The 24,113-nt window shown below is 42.4% G+C and overlaps 1 protein-coding gene across 5 annotated transcripts in view; it reads right to left on the bottom strand.

Moving 5' to 3' along the window:
• The window catches only part of ERAP1 (endoplasmic reticulum aminopeptidase 1), a 129,024-nt gene that overhangs the window by 17,668 nt on the left and 87,243 nt on the right, over positions 1-24,113 (bottom strand). The window contains exons 1-8 of one of the 5 annotated variants that reach the window (XM_032626599.1): positions 16,896-17,102; positions 10,851-11,388; positions 8,691-8,829; positions 5,211-5,345; positions 3,999-4,119; positions 2,552-2,706; positions 2,081-2,194; positions 755-886 (exon numbers count right to left, since the gene is read on the bottom strand). In XM_032626599.1, coding sequence (XP_032482490.1) covers positions 755-886; positions 2,081-2,194; positions 2,552-2,706; positions 3,999-4,119; positions 5,211-5,345; positions 8,691-8,829; positions 10,851-11,388; positions 16,896-17,064 — 1,503 coding nt within the window. In that variant the 5' untranslated portion in view covers positions 17,065-17,102. Of the gene's footprint in view, positions 1-754; positions 887-2,080; positions 2,195-2,551; positions 2,707-3,998; positions 4,120-5,210; positions 5,346-8,690; positions 8,830-10,850; positions 11,389-13,195; positions 13,246-13,911; positions 14,153-16,490; positions 16,651-16,895; positions 17,103-24,113 lie in introns of those variants that run through there. The other 4 variants (XM_032626602.1, XM_032626603.1, XM_032626600.1 and 1 more) reach the window with 4 other exon arrangements.

The following is a 24,113-nucleotide window of genomic DNA, read 5'->3' as shown; positions in this document are numbered from 1 at the left end:
ATATGTCTGTTTTATGTCTGCTTTTATCTCCTCTGCACTATTGATGGAAACATGCAAACAAGATATACTTTTCCATTTGCTACACATAAAACAGCCAAGCATAATGATAAATGACACATTCTCTGCCAAGCATAATGATAAATGACACATTCTCTGCCTTGGTGAGGATAACAGAAACGGTTGGGAATGGAAGGGAAAGTGGAAAAGCAGAACTCTGGTCTCATAAAGGAGCCATGACTTAGCTCCAGTCTATGCTTCTAAGGGAAATATAGGCCTGGTATGACCAGAATCCTTTTTCCCTCCAATCGAAGCCAGAAATCTGGATTTTTATTTAAAATCTCCCAATTATTATATGTTGGCAACAATTTCCAATTCTTTTATTAAACACATTGTGCAGGACAACTGTTTCTGAAGGCACCAAAAGCTATACAAGGGCAGGGGCTTTTGCCTGGTACAAAGTTGATGCTCGATCAAGACCTATATATTGAAGGATAAATAAAAAGCTTCTGTAGGCCACGAATATTCAATTTAAGACAGTAAACAAACTGACCACAATATAATCTTTAGGATTTTAAGCTAAACTTCAAGTTAGGCCTCAAAGAGTTCGCTCTGGGCAGCAAGGGTAAGAAGAGAAGGAATTCAATCTGGGCTAGTCCTTATGAAGGGAAAGTCACCCCAAAACACTATCTATAACCTCTCCACCCCACATTTTTAAGTGTAGGGTCCAAACTGTACCCTTATAATCCATTTTTACCTTTTCATAAGAAACTTCATCAAATATCTCCCGAATCTGAGCAGGATTCTCCACAGGTGTGGACACAGGGTGTGAGGAGTTTAAGGCATCTACCTCCATAGCATTAAAACACTTATCAAAGAAATAATCTTCCTATTGAGACAGAAAAAAAGACAGCATCACCAATGATTTACATTTACTTGAAAAAAATACGAAATGAGGATGGTCTGACCTGGGATAATAGGTTTACACTCTAAATTTCTAATCTAACCTTTTCCATATTTATAGAATTTACAAAATTAAATAGAATTACTATCTTCTAAAGAACAGCCAAGAAACAGTGATCTTAGATCAACACTGAAATTTTTGTTTAAATACTTATCACCTTAGAATAAAGAAAATTTCCTACTAAAAAGAAAAACATTATGCCTATAGCCCAACAGTGCCAAAATCAGAAACTAAAATGTATAGTAATTTAAGTATCTCCAATCATCATCTATACTATTTTAAAGCAAAGAAATTTAGCTTTAAAACCATGTAGTGAAAGAAAAAGTAATAAAAAACAAATCCCAACTATAACCTGATTAGGGCATATTACCCAATAGAATAATATCCATACGTAATCATTTTTATTATTAAAGACTATGTGGAAACAGGAAAATATTTATGATCCACTGTAGTGTAATAATTATATGTACATTATAATTATAACTACATATAAGTTATGTGTATTGGAAGATGGAAATGGGATACGAATATGTACAAATGAAAATTATTATATGATAAAGGATTGTTTTTACATAAAGTTTCTTTTTAATTTTACTGCATTTGATTTTCGCAAGTTAAACACATGATTTTTAAAGTCAACACGTAGAGGCTCCAAAGCATTAAGTTTGTGACCCATGAGTCTAGGTTCTTATACAATCAAATGTACAATTACCTTAAACATAACTCATTTCATTTGGCAAGCAGGACCCTATTGAAATAGCAGCAATCTGTACCTAATACTTCTTCAGTGAGTAACCCGAAGGTTGGGGAAGTGATATGGAACAGACAGGTTGTCGTTATTTCTATTTCTTTGATATTAAGGAAGGACAAAATTTAATACTAACTTCATAACAATCATAGATTTGGAAATAAGCAATTGAGTTTGGAAACAAACCTTTGCAATGTGTCTTTAAAGTTCACTAGCATTTTGGAAACCTGATTCATATTTAAACTCCCAGGGAAGTTATCAATCTTTCTATGAATTCCATAATCTAACATCAGTAAGTATTTTCCAGCAACATTAAACAACACAACAGATTGATCTAAAATGTAAAAAAAAAGTAAGTAAATACAACTTACAACTTTCAGTTCTGGATGAGTCACACTGACAGACACGAACTCCATAAACTTGGCAAATCCCTCATTTAGCCAAAGATCATTCCACCATTCCATAGTGACGAGGTTCCCAAACCACTGAAAGGAAAACATTACTCAGGTTATTCACAGATTTCTATGGAAACTAGATTATCTACGTGGCCATAAACGTCAGACATTCAGAAGGAAATATATTTTATATGTGTACGGTCAGTATATGAATGTTAACATATTTATAAAGCTAATATTTTTTTCAAAGTAAAAAGAAAAACTTCACAATGTGTATTATAAAACATGGTACCTAATACTTTAAAGAAACCATTTCTTCTTCTGGGAAAAAAGACATAGTAAAAATGAATTGGTAGAATTCATACAACAGTATGAATAGCTTATGTCCCAGAAAAGCAATATAGATATAGTTAACATTTTTTTGAAAGTGTGATTGAGCTTATATACCTGGTGGGCGAGTTCATGGGACACAGTCAGCGTGATGCCAAGCTTACTTGATGCAGAAGATTTTTCAGCATCAAACAGTAGAGAAGATTCCCTGTATGTTGTCAGTCCCCAGTTTTCCATAGCACCAGACTGAAAGTCAGGAATAGCAGCAAGATCTTGGGAAGGAAACAAAAACATCTTACCAATCGCAAGCTACATGTTGCCCAAACACACTAACTTTCAGAGTGGATGGGTGTAGGGATCAAAGAAAAACTACGTGGCTCACGCAGAATCATGGATTATTCTAGACTGAAGAACCTTTCACAATAAAGAAATAGGACTCAGTGACTCATACAGAGTTACTTTGCTGCTGCAAGACAAAGTCAGGCTTGGGTTTCAGACCTCCTGACTCCATTTCTAATTCTCTGACAAGGTGCTTGGGGACTAGACAATTTTAACAATTGTCTCAATAATCCACTCGACCTTGGATGCCCAAGACTCCCATACACCTAAAAACTCAAACACACAGTAGTTTTAAGGGCTCATGTAAGAAAGAAAATGCAGATTTTCTCATGCTCTATCAATGAATTCATTCGAAAAATTCATTGAGTACTCTATGTTCCTACCAAATGCGTGCCAATCATGAAAAAAATACAGCCTCTGTCCTTTGCTATCTGCCCAATAATATAGTTGTGCTTGTCCTTAAAGTCAGAAGGCAAGGACTTCCCTGGTGGCGCAGTGGTTAAGAATCCACCTGCCAATGCAGGGGACACGGGTTCAAGCCCTGGTCTGGGAAGATCCCACGTGCCGTGGAGCAACTAAGCCCATGCACCACAACTACTGAGCCTGCACTCTAGAGCCCGCAAGCCACAGCTACTGAAGCCCGTGAGCCACAACTACTGAAGCCCGCACACCTAGAGCCCATGCTCCGCAACAAGAAGCCACCGCAATGAGAAGCCTGTGCACCATAACGAGGAGTAGCCCCCGCTCACTGCAACTAGAGAAAGCCTGCGCATAGCAACGAAGACCCAACACAGCCAAAAATAAATAAATAAATTTATTTTTTAAAAATTAATTTAGGGCTTCCCTGGTGGCGCAGTGGTTGAGAGTCCGCCTGCTGATGCAGGGGACACGGTTTCGTGCCCCGGTCCGGGAAGATCCCATGTGCCGCGGAGCGGCTGGGCCCGTGAGCCATGGCCGCTGGGCCTGCGCGTCCGGAGCCTGTGCTCCGCACCGGGAGAGGCCACAACAGTGAGAGGCCCGCATACCGCAAAAAAAAAAAAAAAAAAAAAATTAATTTAAAGTCAGAAGGCAAAATTATCTCCATGACATGTGCCTCAGGAACCTGCCAGGTTTTAATGACTTGAGGGCCTGCCGAGCTGAGGGGGGAGATGCCAATTAGGAGGATATAATCTACTGCTGGCGTCAGTAAATGCCACACTTTGTAACACCTGTGCCAAATCTATACCTTGTTTGGATAAGGGATATGGAATGCTGAAATAATCCTCATAAAATTCTAGAAGAGTCACCGCGGCATCCAGTGCATAACCTGCCTGATTTATCTTGTCTGGAACAGCATACACGGAAACCTGAAGAGAAAGGTACACGAAAGTTATCCAAATGCCACAGTGGCTTCTCTAGAAGACTGACATTAACAGCTTCATATTGTGGGATATGGTTGCCAATATTAAGAAAGACAGTTGGAAGTTCTATTTCTTATATTAACGCTGACTGTTCCTGATCAACACCCCCCCTTCTGAAAACTACAACAAACGCTGGATAACAAATACAAACATGTCTTTTTAAATGTTTACATGAGATAGTGAAAAAGTAAAGCCGACTTAGTTGCCGAAAATGAAGGGACAGTAGAACCCTGAGAAGTCAGCAGAGCACTGCAGCCAGCTTTTGCCCTGAGGACACTGGCCTAGTACAGATGGACTTGAGTTTGGGTTTTCATGGCATTAAAGAACTCAGGGGATAGGAGACAAAGTCCCAAGCCTGCCCAAGGTGGGAAACCTGATAGGAAATGTACCCCTATTTAAATAAATGAGGTAACTTCAAATAAAGTATCCCGTCCCTCCTCTCCAAAAATCTTATTTGCATTCAGAGCCACAGCGCACAGTTGAGCAGGTTGTTCACTACACAATGGTACCCACCCGAGTAGCAAGTGCTCTTTGAAACAAGATCTTTTTCTCTAGTACTCCAGTATTCCCTGGCCCAAATGCTCTCCCCAGAGCCATTTAATACTCCAAGCAGACCGCTCTATCTCACTTCCTTCCCATGGTTAGAAACTCCCGCTCAGGTAGTCCATGACATTCACTTCCAAACTGCATGAAGTTATACACAGGAGAACCTTAGAAACCATTGCAGGATCTAGTCCAACTTACACATTTTAAAGAAGTATAAGCTAACTTCCAAGGGGAGCAGGGCAAAAGGGAGCAGAAAGTCAGTTAGTGGTGGAGCCAGGACCATGACCCAGGCCAGCCCAGGCCTCGCCGCATGTTTTTGCTATTAGAACCCCACTGTAAATATGAGTATCTGAGACAACGGGATGACCAACCAACTGGTTTGCCCAAGACTGAGGGGATTCCTAGGATGCAGGACTTCCAGTTTTAAAACCAAGACAGTCCCAGGCAGGCCAGGACAAGCTGGTCACCCTATGTGACAATCGCAGGTTCACCTTGATGCCACTTTTGGTCATCTTGCTGACAGACTTAAAATCTGAAACAATGAAGGCCACCAGGTAGGTGCTCATCTTCACGGTCACATCAAAATGGTCTTCTACGAGTCCTTCAGCAACAGTCACAGATTTAACCTAAAATCAGAATAACTGAAATCATCAAATACAATTACCCAAGACATTGAAAACATTTGATAAAGAGAAATTTCCTAACTCTCAGACATACTGAAAGTATATGACATGACATTTGTATAATTATTTTAAAATATCTCTTTCCGGGGCTTCCCTGGTGGCGCAGTGGTTGAGAGTCCACCTGCCGATGCAGGGGACGCGGGTTCGTGCCCCGGTCTGGGAAGATCCCACATGCCGCGGAGTGGCTGGGCCCGTGAGCCATGGCCACTGGGCCTGCGCATCCGGAGCCTGTGCTCCGCAATGGGAGAGGCCACAGCAGTGAGAGGCCCGCGTACCGCAAAAAAATATATATATATCTCTCTTTCCGATATCTGATTATAATTTAGACATTAAGGCCAAACCATTCTACTCCATTTCTTTCTTTATCGAGATATAATTCACACACCATGAAGTTCACCATTTTAAAGTATACAATTCAGTGGTTTTTATTATATTCACAGTTATACAACTATCACCACTTAATTTCTTTTAAATAATCCAGATGATCACAAACTCACTCATATTTGGCACATGAGGATTGATAACATGGGTGAGACAAAGCAAAACTGAGATTGCTGGCTTTGCCAAGATGTAGCTCACTTAAATACAAGGTATGAGAATGATCTGGGAATGCCGTGTCTAATAGGGGTCACCGAGGACAACCTAAAAAGAGCTTCTACTTTGCTAAACAGTTGAAAGTAACCCATGCCTGGGCCTGACCCTGCAAAGCCTCCTCCAAACTCTGATTTGCTTCACTGGAATCAGTTTTTCAACGCAATCAGGGAGCAGCCTTGCAGAGTAGGGTTGGGGTGATAAAGGTACAGTCTAAGATGTCGGCTTCCAGAGAAGAAAGTCTAATGCCTCGGCCAACAGAAAGCACTGGGCAGGACCCTGGAGAGAAGACCATCCAGAACTAATCTGAGAAATTCCATGCTAACACATGCATTTTTCCTGTAATCTTATTTCTACCTCCATTTCTCTGCCCCCTTACCCTTCTTCTTCTTCTTTTTTTAAAAAATTTATTTATTTATTTATTTGTGGCTGCATTGGGTCTTTGTTGCTGTGCACGGACTTTCTCTAGTTGCGCCGAGCAGGGGCTACTCTTCCTTGCAGTGTGCGGGCTTCTCATTGCGGTGGCTTCTCTTGTTGCACAGCACAGGCTCTAGGTGTGCAGGCTTCAGTAGCTGTGGCATGCGGGCTTCAGCAGTTGTGGCTCATGGGCTCTAGAGCACAGACTCAGTAGTTGTGGTGCACAGGCTTAGTTGCTCCACAGCATGTGGGATCTTCCCAGACCAGGGCTTGAACCTGTGTCCCCTGCACTAGCAGGCGGATTCTTAACCACTGCACCAACATGGAAGCCCCACCTCATCCTTCTTTTTAGTACCCACCAGCCACAAGCTATGATGCCTGCTGGTCACCCTTTGATCATTCAAACCCTAACTCTAATAGTCAACCTAGGTTTACTCTTGAAGGACCCGAAATGACCTTTCTTTATAAAATGCCTTCAACCTACCCCTAACAATAATTTCTATTCTTGACATTGTTTTAATTATTAGCACAATGTCAAGAATAGAAATTTAGATGTGATTAACCCCTGCCCCAAACACTTCAGTGTTCCAAAGGTGTATCCGCTTTTCTAGCCTCCAAAAAGATCCTTTGAGACCCCACTGTCCTTCCCCTCAACCCCAAGTCTGCGTCTTGAGTTCAGGCCACCCTGTTAAATTTCTGCCAAGGGAAGAGCTTTCTTGTTCAAGAGCAAGATTACATTAGATTTTCTGATCCTCAACAAGTGGGTCCCGGACGTCCATGGATTTAGACTCCAGCGTCTTTGGGGAGCCTTGGGGCTCTTGCCTTCCCCCTGCAAGCCTACAAAATCTCCACCAATCTTGTTTAGCGGGTCAGTCTGTCCCTCATTTCCAAACCACCCCTGTTCCTTTTTTCTCCTTAAGCTGTAATTCTCTAATTAGAGAACTCACTCCCATCCCAGGGAGCAATACCATAATATTTGGGGAGGGAACTATAATTTGAAAAAGGATTTTCTCTATCTCAAATTTATATTAGGAAAATGGCATAACTGTTTCTTATCTTTCTATACACAAATGCGGTGGGGAGAGAGACAAAAGTTATTGGCTGGTAAGGATTCACAAAAGTCTACTTTTTATACAGCCTTCTAGGAGGGAATGGCAGACTCCCTTTTAAGGGATCCTTAAGGGATTCAGCGAGCAATATAGAGTTCTAAAGGTTGAGAAATACTGTATTAGAGGTTGGCTTGTGGCTCTGTGAGTCCCTTCATGTGAAGCTAATGCCTCCCGAGTCAGCACAGGGATGAGGCGTGATACCCTTCTGGACTCTGGGCAAAGCCTATTCCACCCTGAGTCTCATCCACAGTGAGCTTCTCTGAACAAAGGGTGTGGGTGCTTCTGGAGTTGGTATGCATCGGGTGTAGAATGACAGCTCAGCTTATGTTTCCCCAGTGCTACCAGAATCATAGGATAACGGCACTTACTAAGTAATTTTATTCATTTGGCGAGGTCATCTTCTCCTCACTACTTTTAAAAATCAGAGGGGTTTTGGACTAGCAGATGCAAACTATTATATATAGAAGAGATAAACAGCAAGGTCCTAGTGTATAGCACAGGAAACTATATTCAATATCCTGTAATAAACCATAATGGAAAAGAAAAAAACATAAAAATAAATAAAGAAATAAGAATCAGAGGGAAAACTGTCCACATCTGCTTTGAAACTGGGAACTGAGCTAGCTATCATTACTTACCTTTACTACCATAATAATCTTAAAATATTACTGTTTTTTCTTTTTCCATCTGACCAACTTTGTGCCATAGTTACAAATTGCATAGCTAATATTATTAGTAATATAGTATACAGAAATTATAAAAAATAACTATATCATAGAAACATGGCCTTATTCAACAAAGCATTCCCTTTAAAATCCTTTTAAAAGAGCATATAAGAAAATAAAAGTGAAAGTGCTTTGTGAAGGGCACTCTCAGTTAACCTGACCTGAATTGTCTATAAAGTTTCCCTCCCATCAACACCGCACCTGCAATGTCACTCTTACCTAAATTTTGCATGTTTTTAGGGACAATTCTTTTCTTTGACTATAAATAAATTGTTACTTGAACCAAAAGCATAGGTTGGAAATGAAATAGAAAAGTTAGCTATCTGTAGGCAATAAAACAAACAGAACAGGCAACCTGAATGTTAACTGTCAGTGAGGTAATACAAATCACAGTGAATCAATGGACTTTTCTTGTGAGTAGACAACACACAGGAGTTTAGACTCACCAGTGGCATGTTGGAGATGGCGAGGTGTCTAGGTTCCCTTCTGATCTTGATTGAAAAACTCGCTTTGAAAGCAGGTTCATCAAAGCAGGGAAAGGCCATTCTGGCCGCGGTCGGTTCAAACTGTGTTGATGCAAGTATCCTAAAATTACGACAAGGGAAATAAAAATACACCATGAAGCACCAGGGACTGTCAGTTAGGTGTGTGATCATTTTTTAATTCCTAAAGTTATCATAATCTTCATGAATCTCACTATTAAAAAATTTTTTATATGACAAAAGCTATCATAAACTAAAAGACAAGCAAAAGAAAACAGGGAAAATTGATTGAAAGGTATTTGACAAAAGGTTAATAACCTGAACAGATAATGAGCTCTTAAAAATATGTAAGAATTATACCCAGCAACCAAGTAGAATAGCAGGCAGAGGCCATAAATCAGCAACTCACAAAAGAAGAACCTACAAATATTCGATAAACACATCCGAAGCTGCACAGTTTCCTTAATGATCGATGTAATAAATTAAAGGGAAAAGTCCATTGGCGTTTTGGCTTTAAAAGGATTGCCAATATACAGTATTAGTGAGGAATATGGCAAGGGATATCAAAAGTTTATTGACCCTTTGACTTAGCAATTTTACCTCTAGGCATTTATTCTGAAGAAATGATGTACGAAGATGCTTGTCAAATTATTGCTGATGCCAAAAAGTTGGAAACAACCTAATTTCCATCCATCGGGGATTAGTTAAATAAACCAACACACAAACATACATTTTAATAAAGTCGTTAAAATGACGTATAGGGATAGTCATCCATGTAAAATACATCTCCTCATCATATTAAAACTCCCTCGTGAAACAGAAAATATAACATGGCTCCATTTACATAAAATAATGTGTATGCATATCCAGAAAAAAGTCTAAAGGATATTCCCCTGAAATAGAAGCAGTAGTTACCTCTAGAGGCTATAATGAGGGTACATTTTACTTTTAAAAAATTCTTTTAGGTAGTATCTGACTTTTTTTACCTCAAAAAAATAATATGAAATCCGAAAGTTAGTATAATCTACTAACAAATGAAATTTGATTTTAAAATTTAGTATAAAATCTCCCAAGATATCTTATTAAAAACAGAACTAGGGCTTCCCTGGTGGTGCAGTGGTTGGGAGTCCGCCTGCCGATGCAGGGGACGCGGGTTTGTGCCCTGGTCCGGGAGGATCCCACGTGCCGCGGAGAGGCTGGGCCCGTGGGCCATGGCCGCTGGACCTGCGTGTCCGGAGCCTTGCTCCGCAACGGGAGAGGCCACAGCAGTGAGAGGCCCGCGTACCACAAAAAAAACAAAACAAAAAACAAACAAAAAAAAACACAACTAAAGCAAGGCAGGAGAGGATCACTAAAAAAGTTTTAACTGAGACAAAAATATTAATATTTCCTCTAATTGGCTGTATGGGTTGAACTGTGTCCCCTAAAAAGATACATTGAAGTCTTATTACCTAATATCTGTGTAACTTTATATAGAAATAGGGTCTTTACAGATGTAATCAAGTTCAGATGAGGCCATCAGGTTGGGCCCTAATCCAACAGAATTGGTGCCCTTATAAGAAGAGGGAAATTTGGAGAATGGCCATGTGACAGGCAGGCAGAGACTGGACTGATGTAGTTGCAAAGCCAAGGAATGTCAAAGACTGATGGCACCACAAGCTAGCAAGAGGCAAAGAGGGGCTCAGAGACTTAGAGCATAGGCCTCCTGACGCCTTGATTTTGGACTTCCAGCCTCCAGAACTGTGAGAGAAAAAATTTCTATTGTTTTATGCCACCCAGTTTATGTACTTTGTTAAAGCAACCCTTGGAAACTAGTACATAGGCCAAGAGAATTTAAAATATTTTTTATATGCCAGAAATCTAATTAAATAAACAAATAGGTATTCCCTCTGATAGAGCTGGAGGAAAGAAAACTGGTTAAAACAGAATGAAAAAGGAGATCCCCCAAAACAGGGAAAAAACTATGAGCCATTTTTAAATCTACAAAGAGATGCAAAACAAAACCAAAGAAAGAATTCAACAATCAAGGGAATTTTAAAAGACAATCCACCTGAAGTAATAAATTTCGTGTGGGTAGCATTTGAACTTTTAAAAAAAAAGAGCGAGAGAGAGACAAAAAAATACCTCACTTCCCCTTCCTTGGTTCTGTAGGTGCTTTTATAAAATCCATAGAAACTCTCAGAAAGATTGCCAGCATAGTCAATGACAATGGTGTACAGGAGCCCGACCACCAGGGGCTCAGGAGCCAGGAGTGCGATTTGCTCCTGAGGCGGGTATTCCAGGACTCTCAGCGGCTCTTCAGACTGCTTCTCACCAGCTCCCTTCCTCAGGGCGGCCTTAGATATTTGCAGATGGTGACTATGCAGGATGATGGTACTGGTGGGCTTGCTGGCTGTGATTTCTATTTCCGTGGTTCCCCCGAAAGTCAGAGTGGTGAGGTTGGCATGAATCATGAGATCGTAATGAAGTGGGATGATGTGCTCAGGAAGTCGCATTTTATTCCAAGGAAATGGTGTCCTGTTACTAGCCTTTGGAGATGTTTCACTGCTCTGACACCAGGATGGAGTTGCCACAGTTAAGAGCATCAACAGTGATGAAGGCAGAAGGGACATGGTCACAAGGGGCCGTTTGACGGACAGAGGTATCATCTTGCTTGAACTGCCTAGTGGCACAAATGTGTAAAAGAAAAAAAAAAAGAGTCACTAAAATATTATCAAGACAGCGTAATTTCAGAATGTATCCATCCAGAATGAACAGATACAGATACAAACTTTCAAAAGTACTAGGTCTTTTCCTGAAAGTAAAATTACCTTCCCTGTGTTAATGATTCATAAGAAGAAAGAAGTTTATGGTCAGCAACAATCATTAACACCTACTGTAAAGCATCATTTGGCTTTCAAAGTTTAAATTAACTCTTATCAGTCAGCATTCTCTGTTGAAAGTAAGAACAAGCTCTGGCTGAGGACCCTGAGTAGCTCACTAAATGGGTCACGGGGTTGCCAGGTCATTTGGGAAACCAGGCTCATAAAACAGGCAAAAATGGGCGGCCAGAACCACATCAGAGAAACACCTGATCAGGTGACCACCCCCTACCCACACTGGACCTTAGAAGAAGCCACCCTACTGCCTAGAGATTAGATTCAGACACCCCTGCGGCCACCAGTAGAGTGAGGTCTCCACTGCCCCTGCAACGTTCTGTTGTTTCAGCAGAAGCGAGGTGTCCACACTACCAGGCTGGGAGGTGGAGAGAGCAAGAATCTGGGCTTACCGCTTCCTCAACGGGAGACAGGCCTTGCTTCCCACTAAGCTTACAACTCAGAGAGTTCTTAAAACACAGGAAGTATAGGAAGGAAACATACATGCTCAGGACTAAGTGTGGGGGGGAAAGGCAAGTATTTGTAACAGTAAGCCTTCATAACACTGGTATCTTTGTCAAACTGTCCTGCCAAAAGCTGATTTAGTATCTATTTAGCCAGGGAAGACTTTAGAGTGACTTTTCATGATAGTTTGTGACAATCCCCTGGTTTCTCTCTTACACTGTGTGCTGAGTACCGTGTGGGATATAAGAAGACACAAATCCCATAATCAAGGACTTCAAAATCTGGAAGGGCAGAAAACATATATACACAAAGAGTAAAACACAACAAAGTGTGGAGTGCTTTAAAAATAATAATAGGGACTTCCCTGGCAGTCCAGTGGTTAAGACTCCACGTTTCCACTGCAGGGAGCATGGGTTTGATCCCTGGTCAGGGAACTAAGATCCCACATGCCGCATAGTGTGGCCAAAAAAATGAAAAAAAAAAAAAAAAAGGAAGAAGAAGAAAAGAGCGCTGAGGGAGAATGGAATGGTATTTCCAAAGGGAGAGGGTGACTTTGGTTGCAGAGTGATGCTGAGATGCCTTTATGCAAGAGCAGCATTGGGAGTGGTCTGGAAGGACGGGTCGGATTTGGAAGTGAAGGGAGGGCATCAGAGGCACTGCAGGTGGAGCAAACCAGAGCAGTAGCTACAGCACAAAAGGAGAAAGGATAGGGCTGTTCGGGCAATCCATGTGGACAGAAGCAAACCCCAGGAGAACTTGCTGGAGAATAATTATTCACAAGGCAAGGAGGGGGGTGACTCTAAGGTTACACTCAAAGCACACAAGGAGGCATGATGCAGACCATATTTTGCACTTCATTAAGGCCATGCGACATAAAAGAAATGCGAATTTTAAGGGAGTTGGCAATCCATGCCCAGAGAACCAAGCATACATTTTTCTCTCTCTTAGACAAAGCTGCCTCTCTAATAGCAGTTGGTCAGGAGTGGCTTCTGTCAGGTGAGCTCAGGTTATTGAAATGATGGTGGTACACTGGATTCTTCCTCTATGTTAGTGGTTCTCAACTTTGGCTGCATATTAATGTCATCTAGGAAGCTCTTAAAATAATGACTGGGGCTTCCCTGGTGGCGCAGTGGTTGAGAGTCCGCCTACCAATGCGGGGGACACGGGTTCGTGCCCCGGTCCGGGAGGATCCCACATGCCGCGGAACGGCTGGGCCCGTGAGCTGTGGCCGCTGAGCCTGCGCGTCCAGAGCCTGTGCTCCACAATGGGAGAGGCCACAACAGTGAGAGGCCCGCGTACTGCAAAAACAAAACAAAACAAAACAAAACAAAAAATAATGACTGATGCCTGGATCCCTAGGTCAGGGCATCATAATTGTTTTTAAACTTCCCCGAAATTCTATTGAACAGCCAGATTGAGGAACCTCCTAGATAATCCTTGCCAAGCCATGGTCTTATCCCTTGATCTGTATGTGGGGAATACTACTTCAGGGGAATGACTGATGTGCTATCCCCACCCTTCACTCTCCATTCTGCTCCCTTCCGAAGCACACAGCTACAAGTACTGACCTCTCACTTCCCCACGGAGTAGATCTGCAGGCTAAATAAACAGAAGGGATGCAAGCACCGTAGAGACAGTCAACAATGGAGACACCATAATCCCAGCTCAAAAGGCACCACCCAAATTGAGACAGAAGAGAAATGTGAACAGGAAGAACAGGGGTTTCTGTTTTTGTGTTTCTTCGGTTTTGTTGTTGTTGTTGTCTAGGAACCAACTAAAGGATGCTTCCAGCCATGGAGGATTGGAGTGATTTGGAAGAGAAGAATAAAAGTTAAACACCAAAATAGTAGAGTTCTTGCCCCTACCTCCTCAGGCAGAATCCCAGGGCAGAATGATGGATCTCCCTTGAAGTTGAGGGGCCAGAGGTAAAAAGAACTTGCGTGATGCTTGCATTTGGAACTTCTGATGACAGCAGCTTAGTGGGTGTGGCCTGCGCCCCAAGATGGCAGAGAGCACAGGGAAGGTGGCAGGTTCAGGCATGCAAGGGCTCTGGGAGTCCTCAAGCGTTCTCCAACAGCCCAAGAAGAGATCTAAAAATTCCAACTGGTTCTGAGCTGACAGCAAGGCCCACAGGCTGCTGAAGGGGTTGGCGGTGGCACCTCATAGCAAAGGCCTTGCAGTGTTGGGTCCAAGAGAGGAGGAAACCAAAGAGATAATGGCTGTGTCTCAGAGAAGATGCAGGGCCAGGAAACCAAAGTGGAACACGTGATATAGACAGCATAAATGTTGGAATTCATACATACGTATATAATTATTGCTATATCAACAATATATATATTAGGTTTACAGTCAGAAAAGAAAATCTGGCTTTGAGTTCTTGCTCTGACACCTACTATGACCTTGGGCAGGTTGTTGAACCCTGGTTCCATTTTCTTCGTGTGTAAAACGACATAACACCTCTCTCACAGGATTGTTGTGAAAATTAAGTTAAAATATGTTCAATTACTCATTCCACAGATACGTATTGAGGGTGTATTATGTGCGAGGGTTTTGCGGGGCAGTGCAAGACAGCACAGGTCCCTGACCTCAAAGAGCATATAGTGGGGGTGGGGTGACTTTTAACAAGTTTACACAAATACAAACATAGATAGTTACCAACCATGATTAGCTATGAAGAAAAAAGCAACACACATACTGAAAGAGAGTAACAGGGCAGACTGATGTACACTGGGGGCTCTCTGAGATGTTTAGCTGAGATTTAAAGGACAAATTCACATCAGCTGAGGAAAGAGGGAGAGAGAGTTTTGCAAACAGAGGGAACAGCACACATACTTGCAAGCTCAGGGGCAGTAGAGAGTGCTAGTTATTTATGAAGTCAGTGAAGCTGAAGCCCAGCCTGTGGCAGAAAGATGCGCCTGGAGAGGTGGGCAGGGGCCAGACCACCACACACCTTCTAGGCATCTTAAGGATTTTGGATCCTATCCTAAGGGCAATGAGAAACCACAGGGATTTGAGCTAGGAGATCTAGCTAGGATCCAGTTCACACCTAAAGAAAATCACCCTTGTTGCTGTGTGGAGAATGAAAGACTGGAAAGAAGAGTGAAGGCCAAGAGACCACTTAGAAAGTAGTGTAGACAAAATACGAGAGTGGTTCATACTCGGATGGTGTCTACAGAAAGAATTGGGGGGGGCGGGGTGGAGACAGAGAGATGGATGAATTCAACATCTATATTTAGGATGGATTAGAAGTAGGGAGTGAGGGAAAGGACAGGATGTATCAGGATGGCTGCCAGGTTTCTACAGTGGACTTCTGGGTAGTCACAGGTGCCCTTTATTGAAATAGAGAAGGCCAGAAGTGGAAGAGATTTAAAAGGGAGAAGAGGGAATGAAGGGTTCATTTTTAAATATGTTTAATTTGTGCTGTCTATGAGATATCCAGGGGGATTTATCAAGAAGGCAGTTAAATATACACAGATTGAGGGCACAGAGATAAGGGTTTTAAAGGAATTTCCTGTACTTGACTGTACTCCTTTAAAGTTTTAAAAAGTATCTTCCTTTGGCATCTGATCTTACTAAAGCTTCTTTCACAATGTTGTGGATAAAAGTGCAGCAGTAACAGAGTACCTAACTTTACTTCACAGCCAGAAAGAGTTCAAGATACTTTAGGAACCTTACTGCCTTTGGTGATTCTGACTTTTCCCACTTACACAGGAAGTCAGGGGCAACTGGTCCTGGGCTATGGCATACTTCCCTTCATTGGGACACTATGGAATGTGAAAGCCATCACCAAGAGGTAATGGACCTTCTTCCAAAATGCTGTGAACAATGAAATTAACAAGCCTTGATAACAGCTTGTCACTGCTGGTAAACAATAAAAATGTATAATCAGTTCAATTTTTTAACATATTAGAATTTATCTATTTAGGCCCACTTGAAAATGGGCTACGTATCAGTACAATTCCAACTCCATGGAAAAAGAGACAACCCTGGCCAATTTTTTTAAGTTTTGGGTTTTTTTTTTTAAGTTGTCGACCACATCCCGAATTGAGAGCAAATACTCTGGGGATTCAGTAGAAAACAGAGGATTTCTTTCTGAACCTGGCCTTACAAAGAACCTCCATGAAAAAGGTAAGGAAGTGTCTGCACTTCTCCTTCCTCATGAAATTAACTTGCAGGCCCACCAGGCGTGTAAGACACCCAGAGAGGGAATTTTAATTTGCTCAAACAGTAGTGTTTTAACTCGATAAACCCAGGCTGAGCCAAAGAGAAGGGAGGACAGACAACTACTAGCAACAAGTACAGGAGAAGAAGGGAGAGAACTGATCTTGAGGACACTTAACTCTTATTCCCAGAACACCCCCGCGCCTGCAAGTAACCAAAGCCACGTACGTTTCTCTATTATCTGCAAGGCGCCCTCCTCGGCCTAACCCCATAATCCACCCACCAGTTCACTTGGCCCTACTCGGCAGTCCGGTGGACGCGGCGGGCAGGAACCCAGCCTCCGGGAGGAGCGCAGAAGGAGGCTCCCGCCTGCCGGCCGGGAAGTGACACAGCCCGGGGAGCGCATGGAGCGGACGCACCAGTCCTGCGCCCTTGTCCATCTCCCAGTGGAAAAGAGGGACAAGGACGCGAGCAAGACTGGGCCTGCGCCAACCCCGCCGCCCTCCCCACGGACATGATCCCCAGCCCCACGACTCCCCCCAGCCCCACTTCGCAGCCCCCTGGTTCTCTTCCTCCCCGCGCCCTGGACCCCAGGCCTCCCCAGCATAGGGGGGATGCCTGGGCCCCGTCCTTCCGCAACCACGCAGCCCCCTCCCCGCGGGGCGCACTGGGGACGGTAGTGCTGTACCTGGGGCTCGGGGACCACACCGCTGCTGCCTGCCTTGGCCGCCCCGGGACCGAAAGTGAAAGTGGAGCCGGAGCTGCACGCAGAAACGCGGGGTCGAGCCTCGGCAGGCGCAGGGGCGCCCCAGGCCGAGGCGGTAGCCGGGGAAGGGAAAGCCCGGACGAGCAGACATCGCTGTTCCCAAAACAGGAGTTCACAAAACAGTGCGGCAGCAAGGGAAGCCGCAGGGTTGCACTGCTGGGGGCCCAGGCGGGGCGGAGCACCCCTTTAGGAATGCAGAACATTTCCCCTGCGTGTGTCTCTGGAGTTTTGGTTTGGTTTGGTTTTTCATTGATTAGCCTTTGGTGCAGCGGAGGTTTGGGGCTTAAGAACTGGGCCGGGGCTCTTAGAGGACTCTTCGGTGGACCGGAGCTCCCCTCTATCCCAGCCTGAGCCAGCTCAAAGCCCCTTGGACGCAAGGGGTGTCCATCATCTCACCTCCGCAAATGGGCTGAGAGCCCTCGGGCCCGCCTCAGAATGAAACAGGAACCCAGAGCAGTTCTTGGTTTCTGCAAAATGCTGAACGGTCTGGGCTTTCACCTGTAGAGGGGTTCGGCTGGAGACACCGAAGAGAAAGAAAGGGAAACAGAGGCCCGGAAGTGCCCCACCAATACCAAGGGGACCTTGGACCCCAAGGGTTTGCTGCTCCCCACATTAAAAACTCTCCCTCCCTGCTTTTTCAAATCAAATGACCTTTGCTCCCCTTAAAACATTAAGACTGGATGAAATGTCTCAGAAAGCCCATCTTTAAACAGTTCAGGGTAAATGAGGTAACAAGCCAAGAAAACACAAATATTCATACTCACGAAATGCTGCCCCGGCCCCTCTGGGATTTTTCCTCACTATACTCGGGCTTTCTCCTCTCACTTCTTTTTCTGCTGCCTTGCCTTTGAGAACCTGGGGTTCCAAGTCGCTAGAACAGTATTTCTCAGCTTTTCCCCCCTCAGTCTTATGCCTCCTTTTGAAAAACATAATATTTTGTTCTGCATATTCTCTCCAGTCAAGGATATTTTGTAACATAAAATTAACACCCTGTCCCCAAGCCCAACCAGAGTGGAACCAAGGGAAGTTTTTTCACTAAAATTCAACAAGAAACCAACTTTGGGATCAGGTAGTTTCTGCGTTTGAAATTTCTGCATGTTTGCAGGGGTGTCAGTGGACAGCTATAGCCTCCAAGGCCTCTGGGTGTCAGTGAGTGATCCCAATTTGTTCAGATGAGAGCTTCCTGTCCAGTAAACTCAGGCATTTCTTTGTTTTCATATTTATGTTTTGGGATATGATGCTTTCCCTTCAGTTTCTAATAAGTTTAGTTTCTTTTAAAATATTCCTTGATGGTCAGGATGGAAGGAAGTGAAGGCACCAAACAGGCTGGAGGCTGCTATAAGTGACAAGTGAGAAGGCAGGAAGAGGGGAATGAATGCCTTTACAGATACCTGGGAAGACAGACGGGAGCCAGACTCACCCAGACTTTAGACTCACTTACAATGGCCAAGAGTCCCTCTTCAGAGTCCAAGGGCACTACAAATAAAGCAATTAAAGACAGGATTTGGCAGTATTCCCCTGTAGTTTCAAAGCTCTAGCAGGGTTCTGTGGGATGCAGGCCTTGGAGTGAGGACTTTAAACTTGAAGGAGTCCCACTTGTAGAGTCTGTGAGATCAAAACTTAGCAGTTACCAAGCTTAGAAATGGTACTAGAGGGAAGCAGACAGAAAGAAAGGGCATCTTGGTTTATGGATTACTTACCAACTGTTAGATACTGTGCTAGATGCTAGTCATGTGCGTTTGTGTGTATATGTATGTATAATTTAATCTTTTCAGCAGTCATGTAATGTAGGTATTATGCTTCATAAATGAGAAAAGTAAGAGAGGCTCTCAACTTGCTCGAAGAGAAAATAAGAAGTGAAACCTAAATGTGAGCCCTGGGTGGGTCAGTTTGACTCCAAAGTGCATGTTTTTTCCACCGACTCACACAGCTTCCTCAACTAGCTGTTAATTACTTCCTCTCCCTCCTCACCTAGCCCCCAACTTCACTTGGCACTTCTAGCTTTGCTCTCTTCCAGGCAGCCTCTAGGAATTTCCCACCCTGAAAAACCCTCCTGGAGCCTCCACATTTCCTCCCAGTGGATATTCGCTTACGCTGCTGTAACTAAGACATCAGTAGTTTAAGGACACAAAGCTTTATTTCTCACTCATGGTACACAGCCATTGTCTGTAGGCAGGATCCTCTGCCCTGCACAGCCCATCGGGGCTCAGTGTGACAGAGGATCGTCATCTTGTAGGTGCATCCATCTGAAGCTTTTGGCCTTCTTGATCACCATGACAAGGAAGAGGAAGCCCAGAGAATCATGCATCAGCCTTTTCCCACCTCAGCGCTGAATAATACGCATCCCTTCCACTCACATTTCATTGCCCAGAACTAGCTACAGGGTCTCCTGCAAATGCAGGGAGAGGATGGTAAACATTAATACTGTCCTCCACACAGTGTAAGAGGGTCAGTTGGGCCTATGCATTTCAAAAGCTTCTCAGTGTCCTTAGTCTCAGATGGAAGGTGGGAGGAGGGAGTCGACCTCAGGCTTTCGCCATTGTGATGGGTACAACCTTGGCTTATTACTAATCAATTTCTTTTTTTTCAGATTGGATTCCAGATTTTGATCAAGTGGTGTTCAGTTTTGCTTTAAGTAATTGCATCAGTTCTGTCTTCATTAGCTTTTGTCAATTAATGTCAGCATTTGGCTCATTTCTTCTCTTTTGCTGCCAAAGTTGCTGCCATTTTAACTATGTCACCACTCTCCTTCTCGATGTAAAATCTTACCCGGAATCATGATGTAGAAAACAGACAAACCAGGGCTGTTCTGACAAACCCACCCATTTAGTCCCTGCCAGCTGTCTCTCAACCCCATTCCCACACCTCCCCCACACACACACTGTGGGTCCCTGAGGCACCTCCACAGGCTCCTATGGCCCCAGAACTTAATTTTTTTAAACACCACCTTAAAAAAGAAAAAAAAAAAAAAAAAAAGAATAGCAATGTCCTTCATTCTTGATAAAGAGGATGATAGGTATTTTTCCTACATGCCAAACTGCAAGCCAGGCCTACTCAACAAAATCTATACCATTTTATTGAACATCAGAAACAAGGAAGAAGGTATAGATGCCAAGTTAAAAGAAACACTGCTTCAAAGCAGGCCACTGACCCCATAAGAACAAATAAATTCCTCTGAAACATTGTGGTTTGGAAGCATTTACATATACTCTATCTCATTGGACCCTCAGAGTACACTTGTGTAGGTGGCTTCTAGTTCCATTTTTCTATAAGGATTTGAGATGGTGAGTGACCTACAAGGCAGGGCCCACCATGTGGAGACAGCTTGCTCTAAAGTGAAGCCAATTCAAAGTAAAGTAGAATTGACAGAGAGAAACAGACAGAGAAAATAACCCCATTGAGGCTGTCAGTCCCAGCTGTCCTGAGCAAGCCCTACCCTTGGACCTTCCAGTCAAGAGAAGCAACGAATTCCTTTCTTGATTCAGCCAGTTTGTCAAGCTTCAGAAAGAGTCCTGAGTCACCACTATGACAGAGCACTAGAGAGGGAGTGATGGATGCCAGCTTCTGTAGGAACAATGAGAGTGCCCAAAACTGCTGTCAGACTACTAGGACTGCTAGGTCCTGAAGAACTTTCTGGGTGACTTGAGGACTGATGACTTGTTTCCCATTTCCCCCCTCCTCAGACATCTATTTGACCTACTCCTGCCACAGAGGGAAACCTGCGAATGCCCCCGGTTCTCACAGCCTGATGGAACCCAAGGACCACACCCCTCTCCTGTCTCTCCTCAGTAAGCAGGAGGGCCCCCTCACTACTCTTCAGCCCACGTTCTATATTCCTATGGCTTTTCCCTTTGCTCATTTCAACTAGGAGGTAAATCACCATAACGCATGTTTTTAAATTTTGCATTTCTTTCATTACTATGAGATTTAACACTACACTGAACATATGTTAATTAGATGTTTTTACTTTTTATTTCCTCTTCTGAGAATTATATGTTTTTGTTTGTTGCCAATTTATCTACTGGAAAATCATTACTTAGTTTTATAAAAATTATCTATGACACACAAGAGAAATCTATGAATTCCATTAAAAATGTAAAATATCACAATCAGTAAGGCTCTGTTGTTTCAAAGCAATCCCACAAATACATCTAAATGAATCATGTCAATTTCTTTAAAATCCAGACCTATGCCTGCTGTTAAGTTATTTGAGATGTTGGAGCTTACCAGATATTGTTAATCTGACATTAAAGCAAATCTTGGTTCAGGAAACCTGGTATTTAGGTTTGATGTTGTTTATAGCTCCCTCTGCCATAGCAACTGCACATTCCATCCAAAAGCAGCAGAATACACATTCTTCTCAAGTGCACATGGAACATTTTCCAGGATTGATCACATGCTGGGCCACAAAGTGAGCCTCAGTAAATTTAAGAAAACTGAAATCATATCAAGCGTCTTTTCCAACCACACTATGAGATTAGAAATCAATTACAAGAAAAAAACTGTAAAAGACACAAACACGTGGAAGCTAAACAATATGTTACTAAACAACCAATGGATCAGTGAAGAAATCCAAGAGCAAATCAAAAAGTACCTAGAGACAAATGGAAATGAAAGCACAATGATCCAAAACCTAAGGAAAGCAGCAAAAGCAGTTCTAAGAGGGAAGTTTATAGCAATACAATCTTACCTCAGGAAACAAGAAAAATATCAAATAAACAACCTAACCTTACACCTAAAGCACCTGGAGAAAGAAGAACAAACAAAACCCAAAGTTAGTAGAAGGAAAGAAATCATAAAGGTCAGAGCAGAAATAAATGAAATAGAGACAAAGAAAACCATAGAAAAGATCATGAAACTAAAAGCTGATTCTTTGAAAAGATAAACAAAATTGATAAACCTTTAGCCAGACACATCAAGGAAAAACAAAAGAGGAGAGGGCTCAAGCAATAAAATTAGAAATGAAAAAGGAGAATTTACAGTGGACACCACAGAAATACGAAGGATCATAAGAGACTACTACAAGCAACTATATGCTAATAAAATGGAAAACCTAGAAGAAATGGACAAATTCTGAGAAAGGTACAATATCCCAAGTCTGAACCAGGAAGAACTAGAAAATATGAACATACTGATCACAAGTACTGAAATTGAAACTGTGATTTTAAAACTCCCAACAAACAAAAGTCCAGGACCAGGGCTTTCCTGGTAGTGCAGTGGTTGAGAATCTGCCTGCCAATGCAGGGGACACGGGTTCGAGCCCTGGTCTGGGCAGATCCCACATGCCGCGGAGCAACTAGGCCCCTGAGCCACAACTACTGAGCCTGCGCATCTGGAGCTTGTGCTCCGCAACAAGAGAGGCCGTGACAGTGAGAGGCCCATGCTCACCACAACTAAAGAAAGCCCACACACAGAAACGAAGACCCAACACAGCCAAAAATAAATAAATAAATAAAATTTAAAAAATAAAGGAAAGCAAGGATGTTTTTCAATAGTCACTGCAATGTTGAAAGGACAATGGAGCCAACTTAAAGTTAGTCCTGGTTAACTTACCTCAATTTGAACTTTCAAAAAAAAAAAAAAAGATAATTATGGCTAATTGAAATGAGTTGCATCTGTGAAAATCCATGAGTCTGTAATGGTGCTCAAAAAAAATAGAAAAATCTACATATATTGTATAAAAGGAAATTGTGACCTAAATATGGCAAATAAAATAGAATATGCTTAATTTAAAAAAAAAAAAAGTCCAGGACCAGATGGCTTCACAGGCTAATTCTAACAAATATTTAGAGAAGAGTTAACACCTATCCTTCTGAAACTATTCCAAAAAATCACAGAGGAAGGAACACTCCCAAACTCATTCTATGAGGCCACCATCGCCCTGATACCAAAACCAGACAAAGATACCACCAAAAAAAGAGAAAATTATAGGCCAATATTACTGATGAACATAGATGCAAAAATCCTCAACAAAATGCTAGCAAATCGAATCCAACAATACATGAAAAGGATCATACACCATAATCAAGTGGGATTTATCCCAGGGATGCAAGGATTTTGCAATCTCCGCAAATCAATCAGTGTGGTAAACCACATCAACAGACTGAAGAATAAAAACTATATGATCCTCTCAATAGATGCAGAAAAAGCTTTTGACAAAATTCAACACCCATTTATGATAAAAAAAAAAACTCTCCAGAAAGTGGGCATAGAGGGAACCTAACTCAGCATAATAAAGGCCATATATGATAAACCCACAGCTAACATCATATTCAACAGTGAAAAGCCAAAAGCATTTCCTCTAAGATCAGGAACAAGACAAGGATGTTCACTCTTGCCACTTCTATTTGACATAGTTTTGGAAGTCCTAGCCATGGCAATCAGAGAAGAAAAAGAAATAAAGGGAATCCAAATTGGAAAAGAAGAAGTAACACTATCACTGCTTGCAGATGACATGACATAGAAAATCCTGAAGACATTACTAGAAAACTAGAGCTCATCCATGAATTTGGTAAAGTTGCAGGATACAAAATTAATACACAGAAATCTGTTGCATTTCTATACATTAACAATGAAAGATAATAAAGAGAAATTAAGGAAACACTCCCATTTACCACTGCATCAAAAAAGAATAAAATACCTAGGAATAAACATACCTAAGGAGGCAAAAGACCTGTATGCAGAAAAGTATAACATGCTGATGAAAGAAATCAAAGATGACACAAACAGATGGAAAGGTATACCATGTTCTTGGATTGGAAGAATCAATATTGTCAAATGATCATACTACCCAAGGCAATCTATAAATTCAATGCAATCCCTATCAAATTACCAATGGCATTTTTCACAGAACTAGAATAAAAAATCTTAAAAGTTGTATGGAGACACAAAAACACCCTGAATATCCAAAACAATTTTGAGAAAGAAAAATAGAGCTGGAGGAATCAGGCTCCCTGACTTCAGACTCTACTAGAAAGCTACAGTCATCAAAAACAGCACAAAAACAGAAATATAGATCAGTGGAACAGGATAGAAAGCCTAGAGATAAACCCATGCACCTGTGATCATTAATCTATGACAAAGACAGCAAGACTATGCAATGGAGAAAAGACAGTCTCTTCAATAAGTGGTGCTGGAAAA

The sequence above is a fragment of the Phocoena sinus genome, chromosome 3, assembly GCF_008692025.1.
Source record: "Phocoena sinus isolate mPhoSin1 chromosome 3, mPhoSin1.pri, whole genome shotgun sequence".
NCBI lineage: Eukaryota > Metazoa > Chordata > Mammalia > Artiodactyla > Phocoenidae > Phocoena > Phocoena sinus.
The sequence above is the reverse complement of the archived record's forward strand: the minus strand, read 5'-3'. Positions and strand labels throughout refer to the sequence as shown.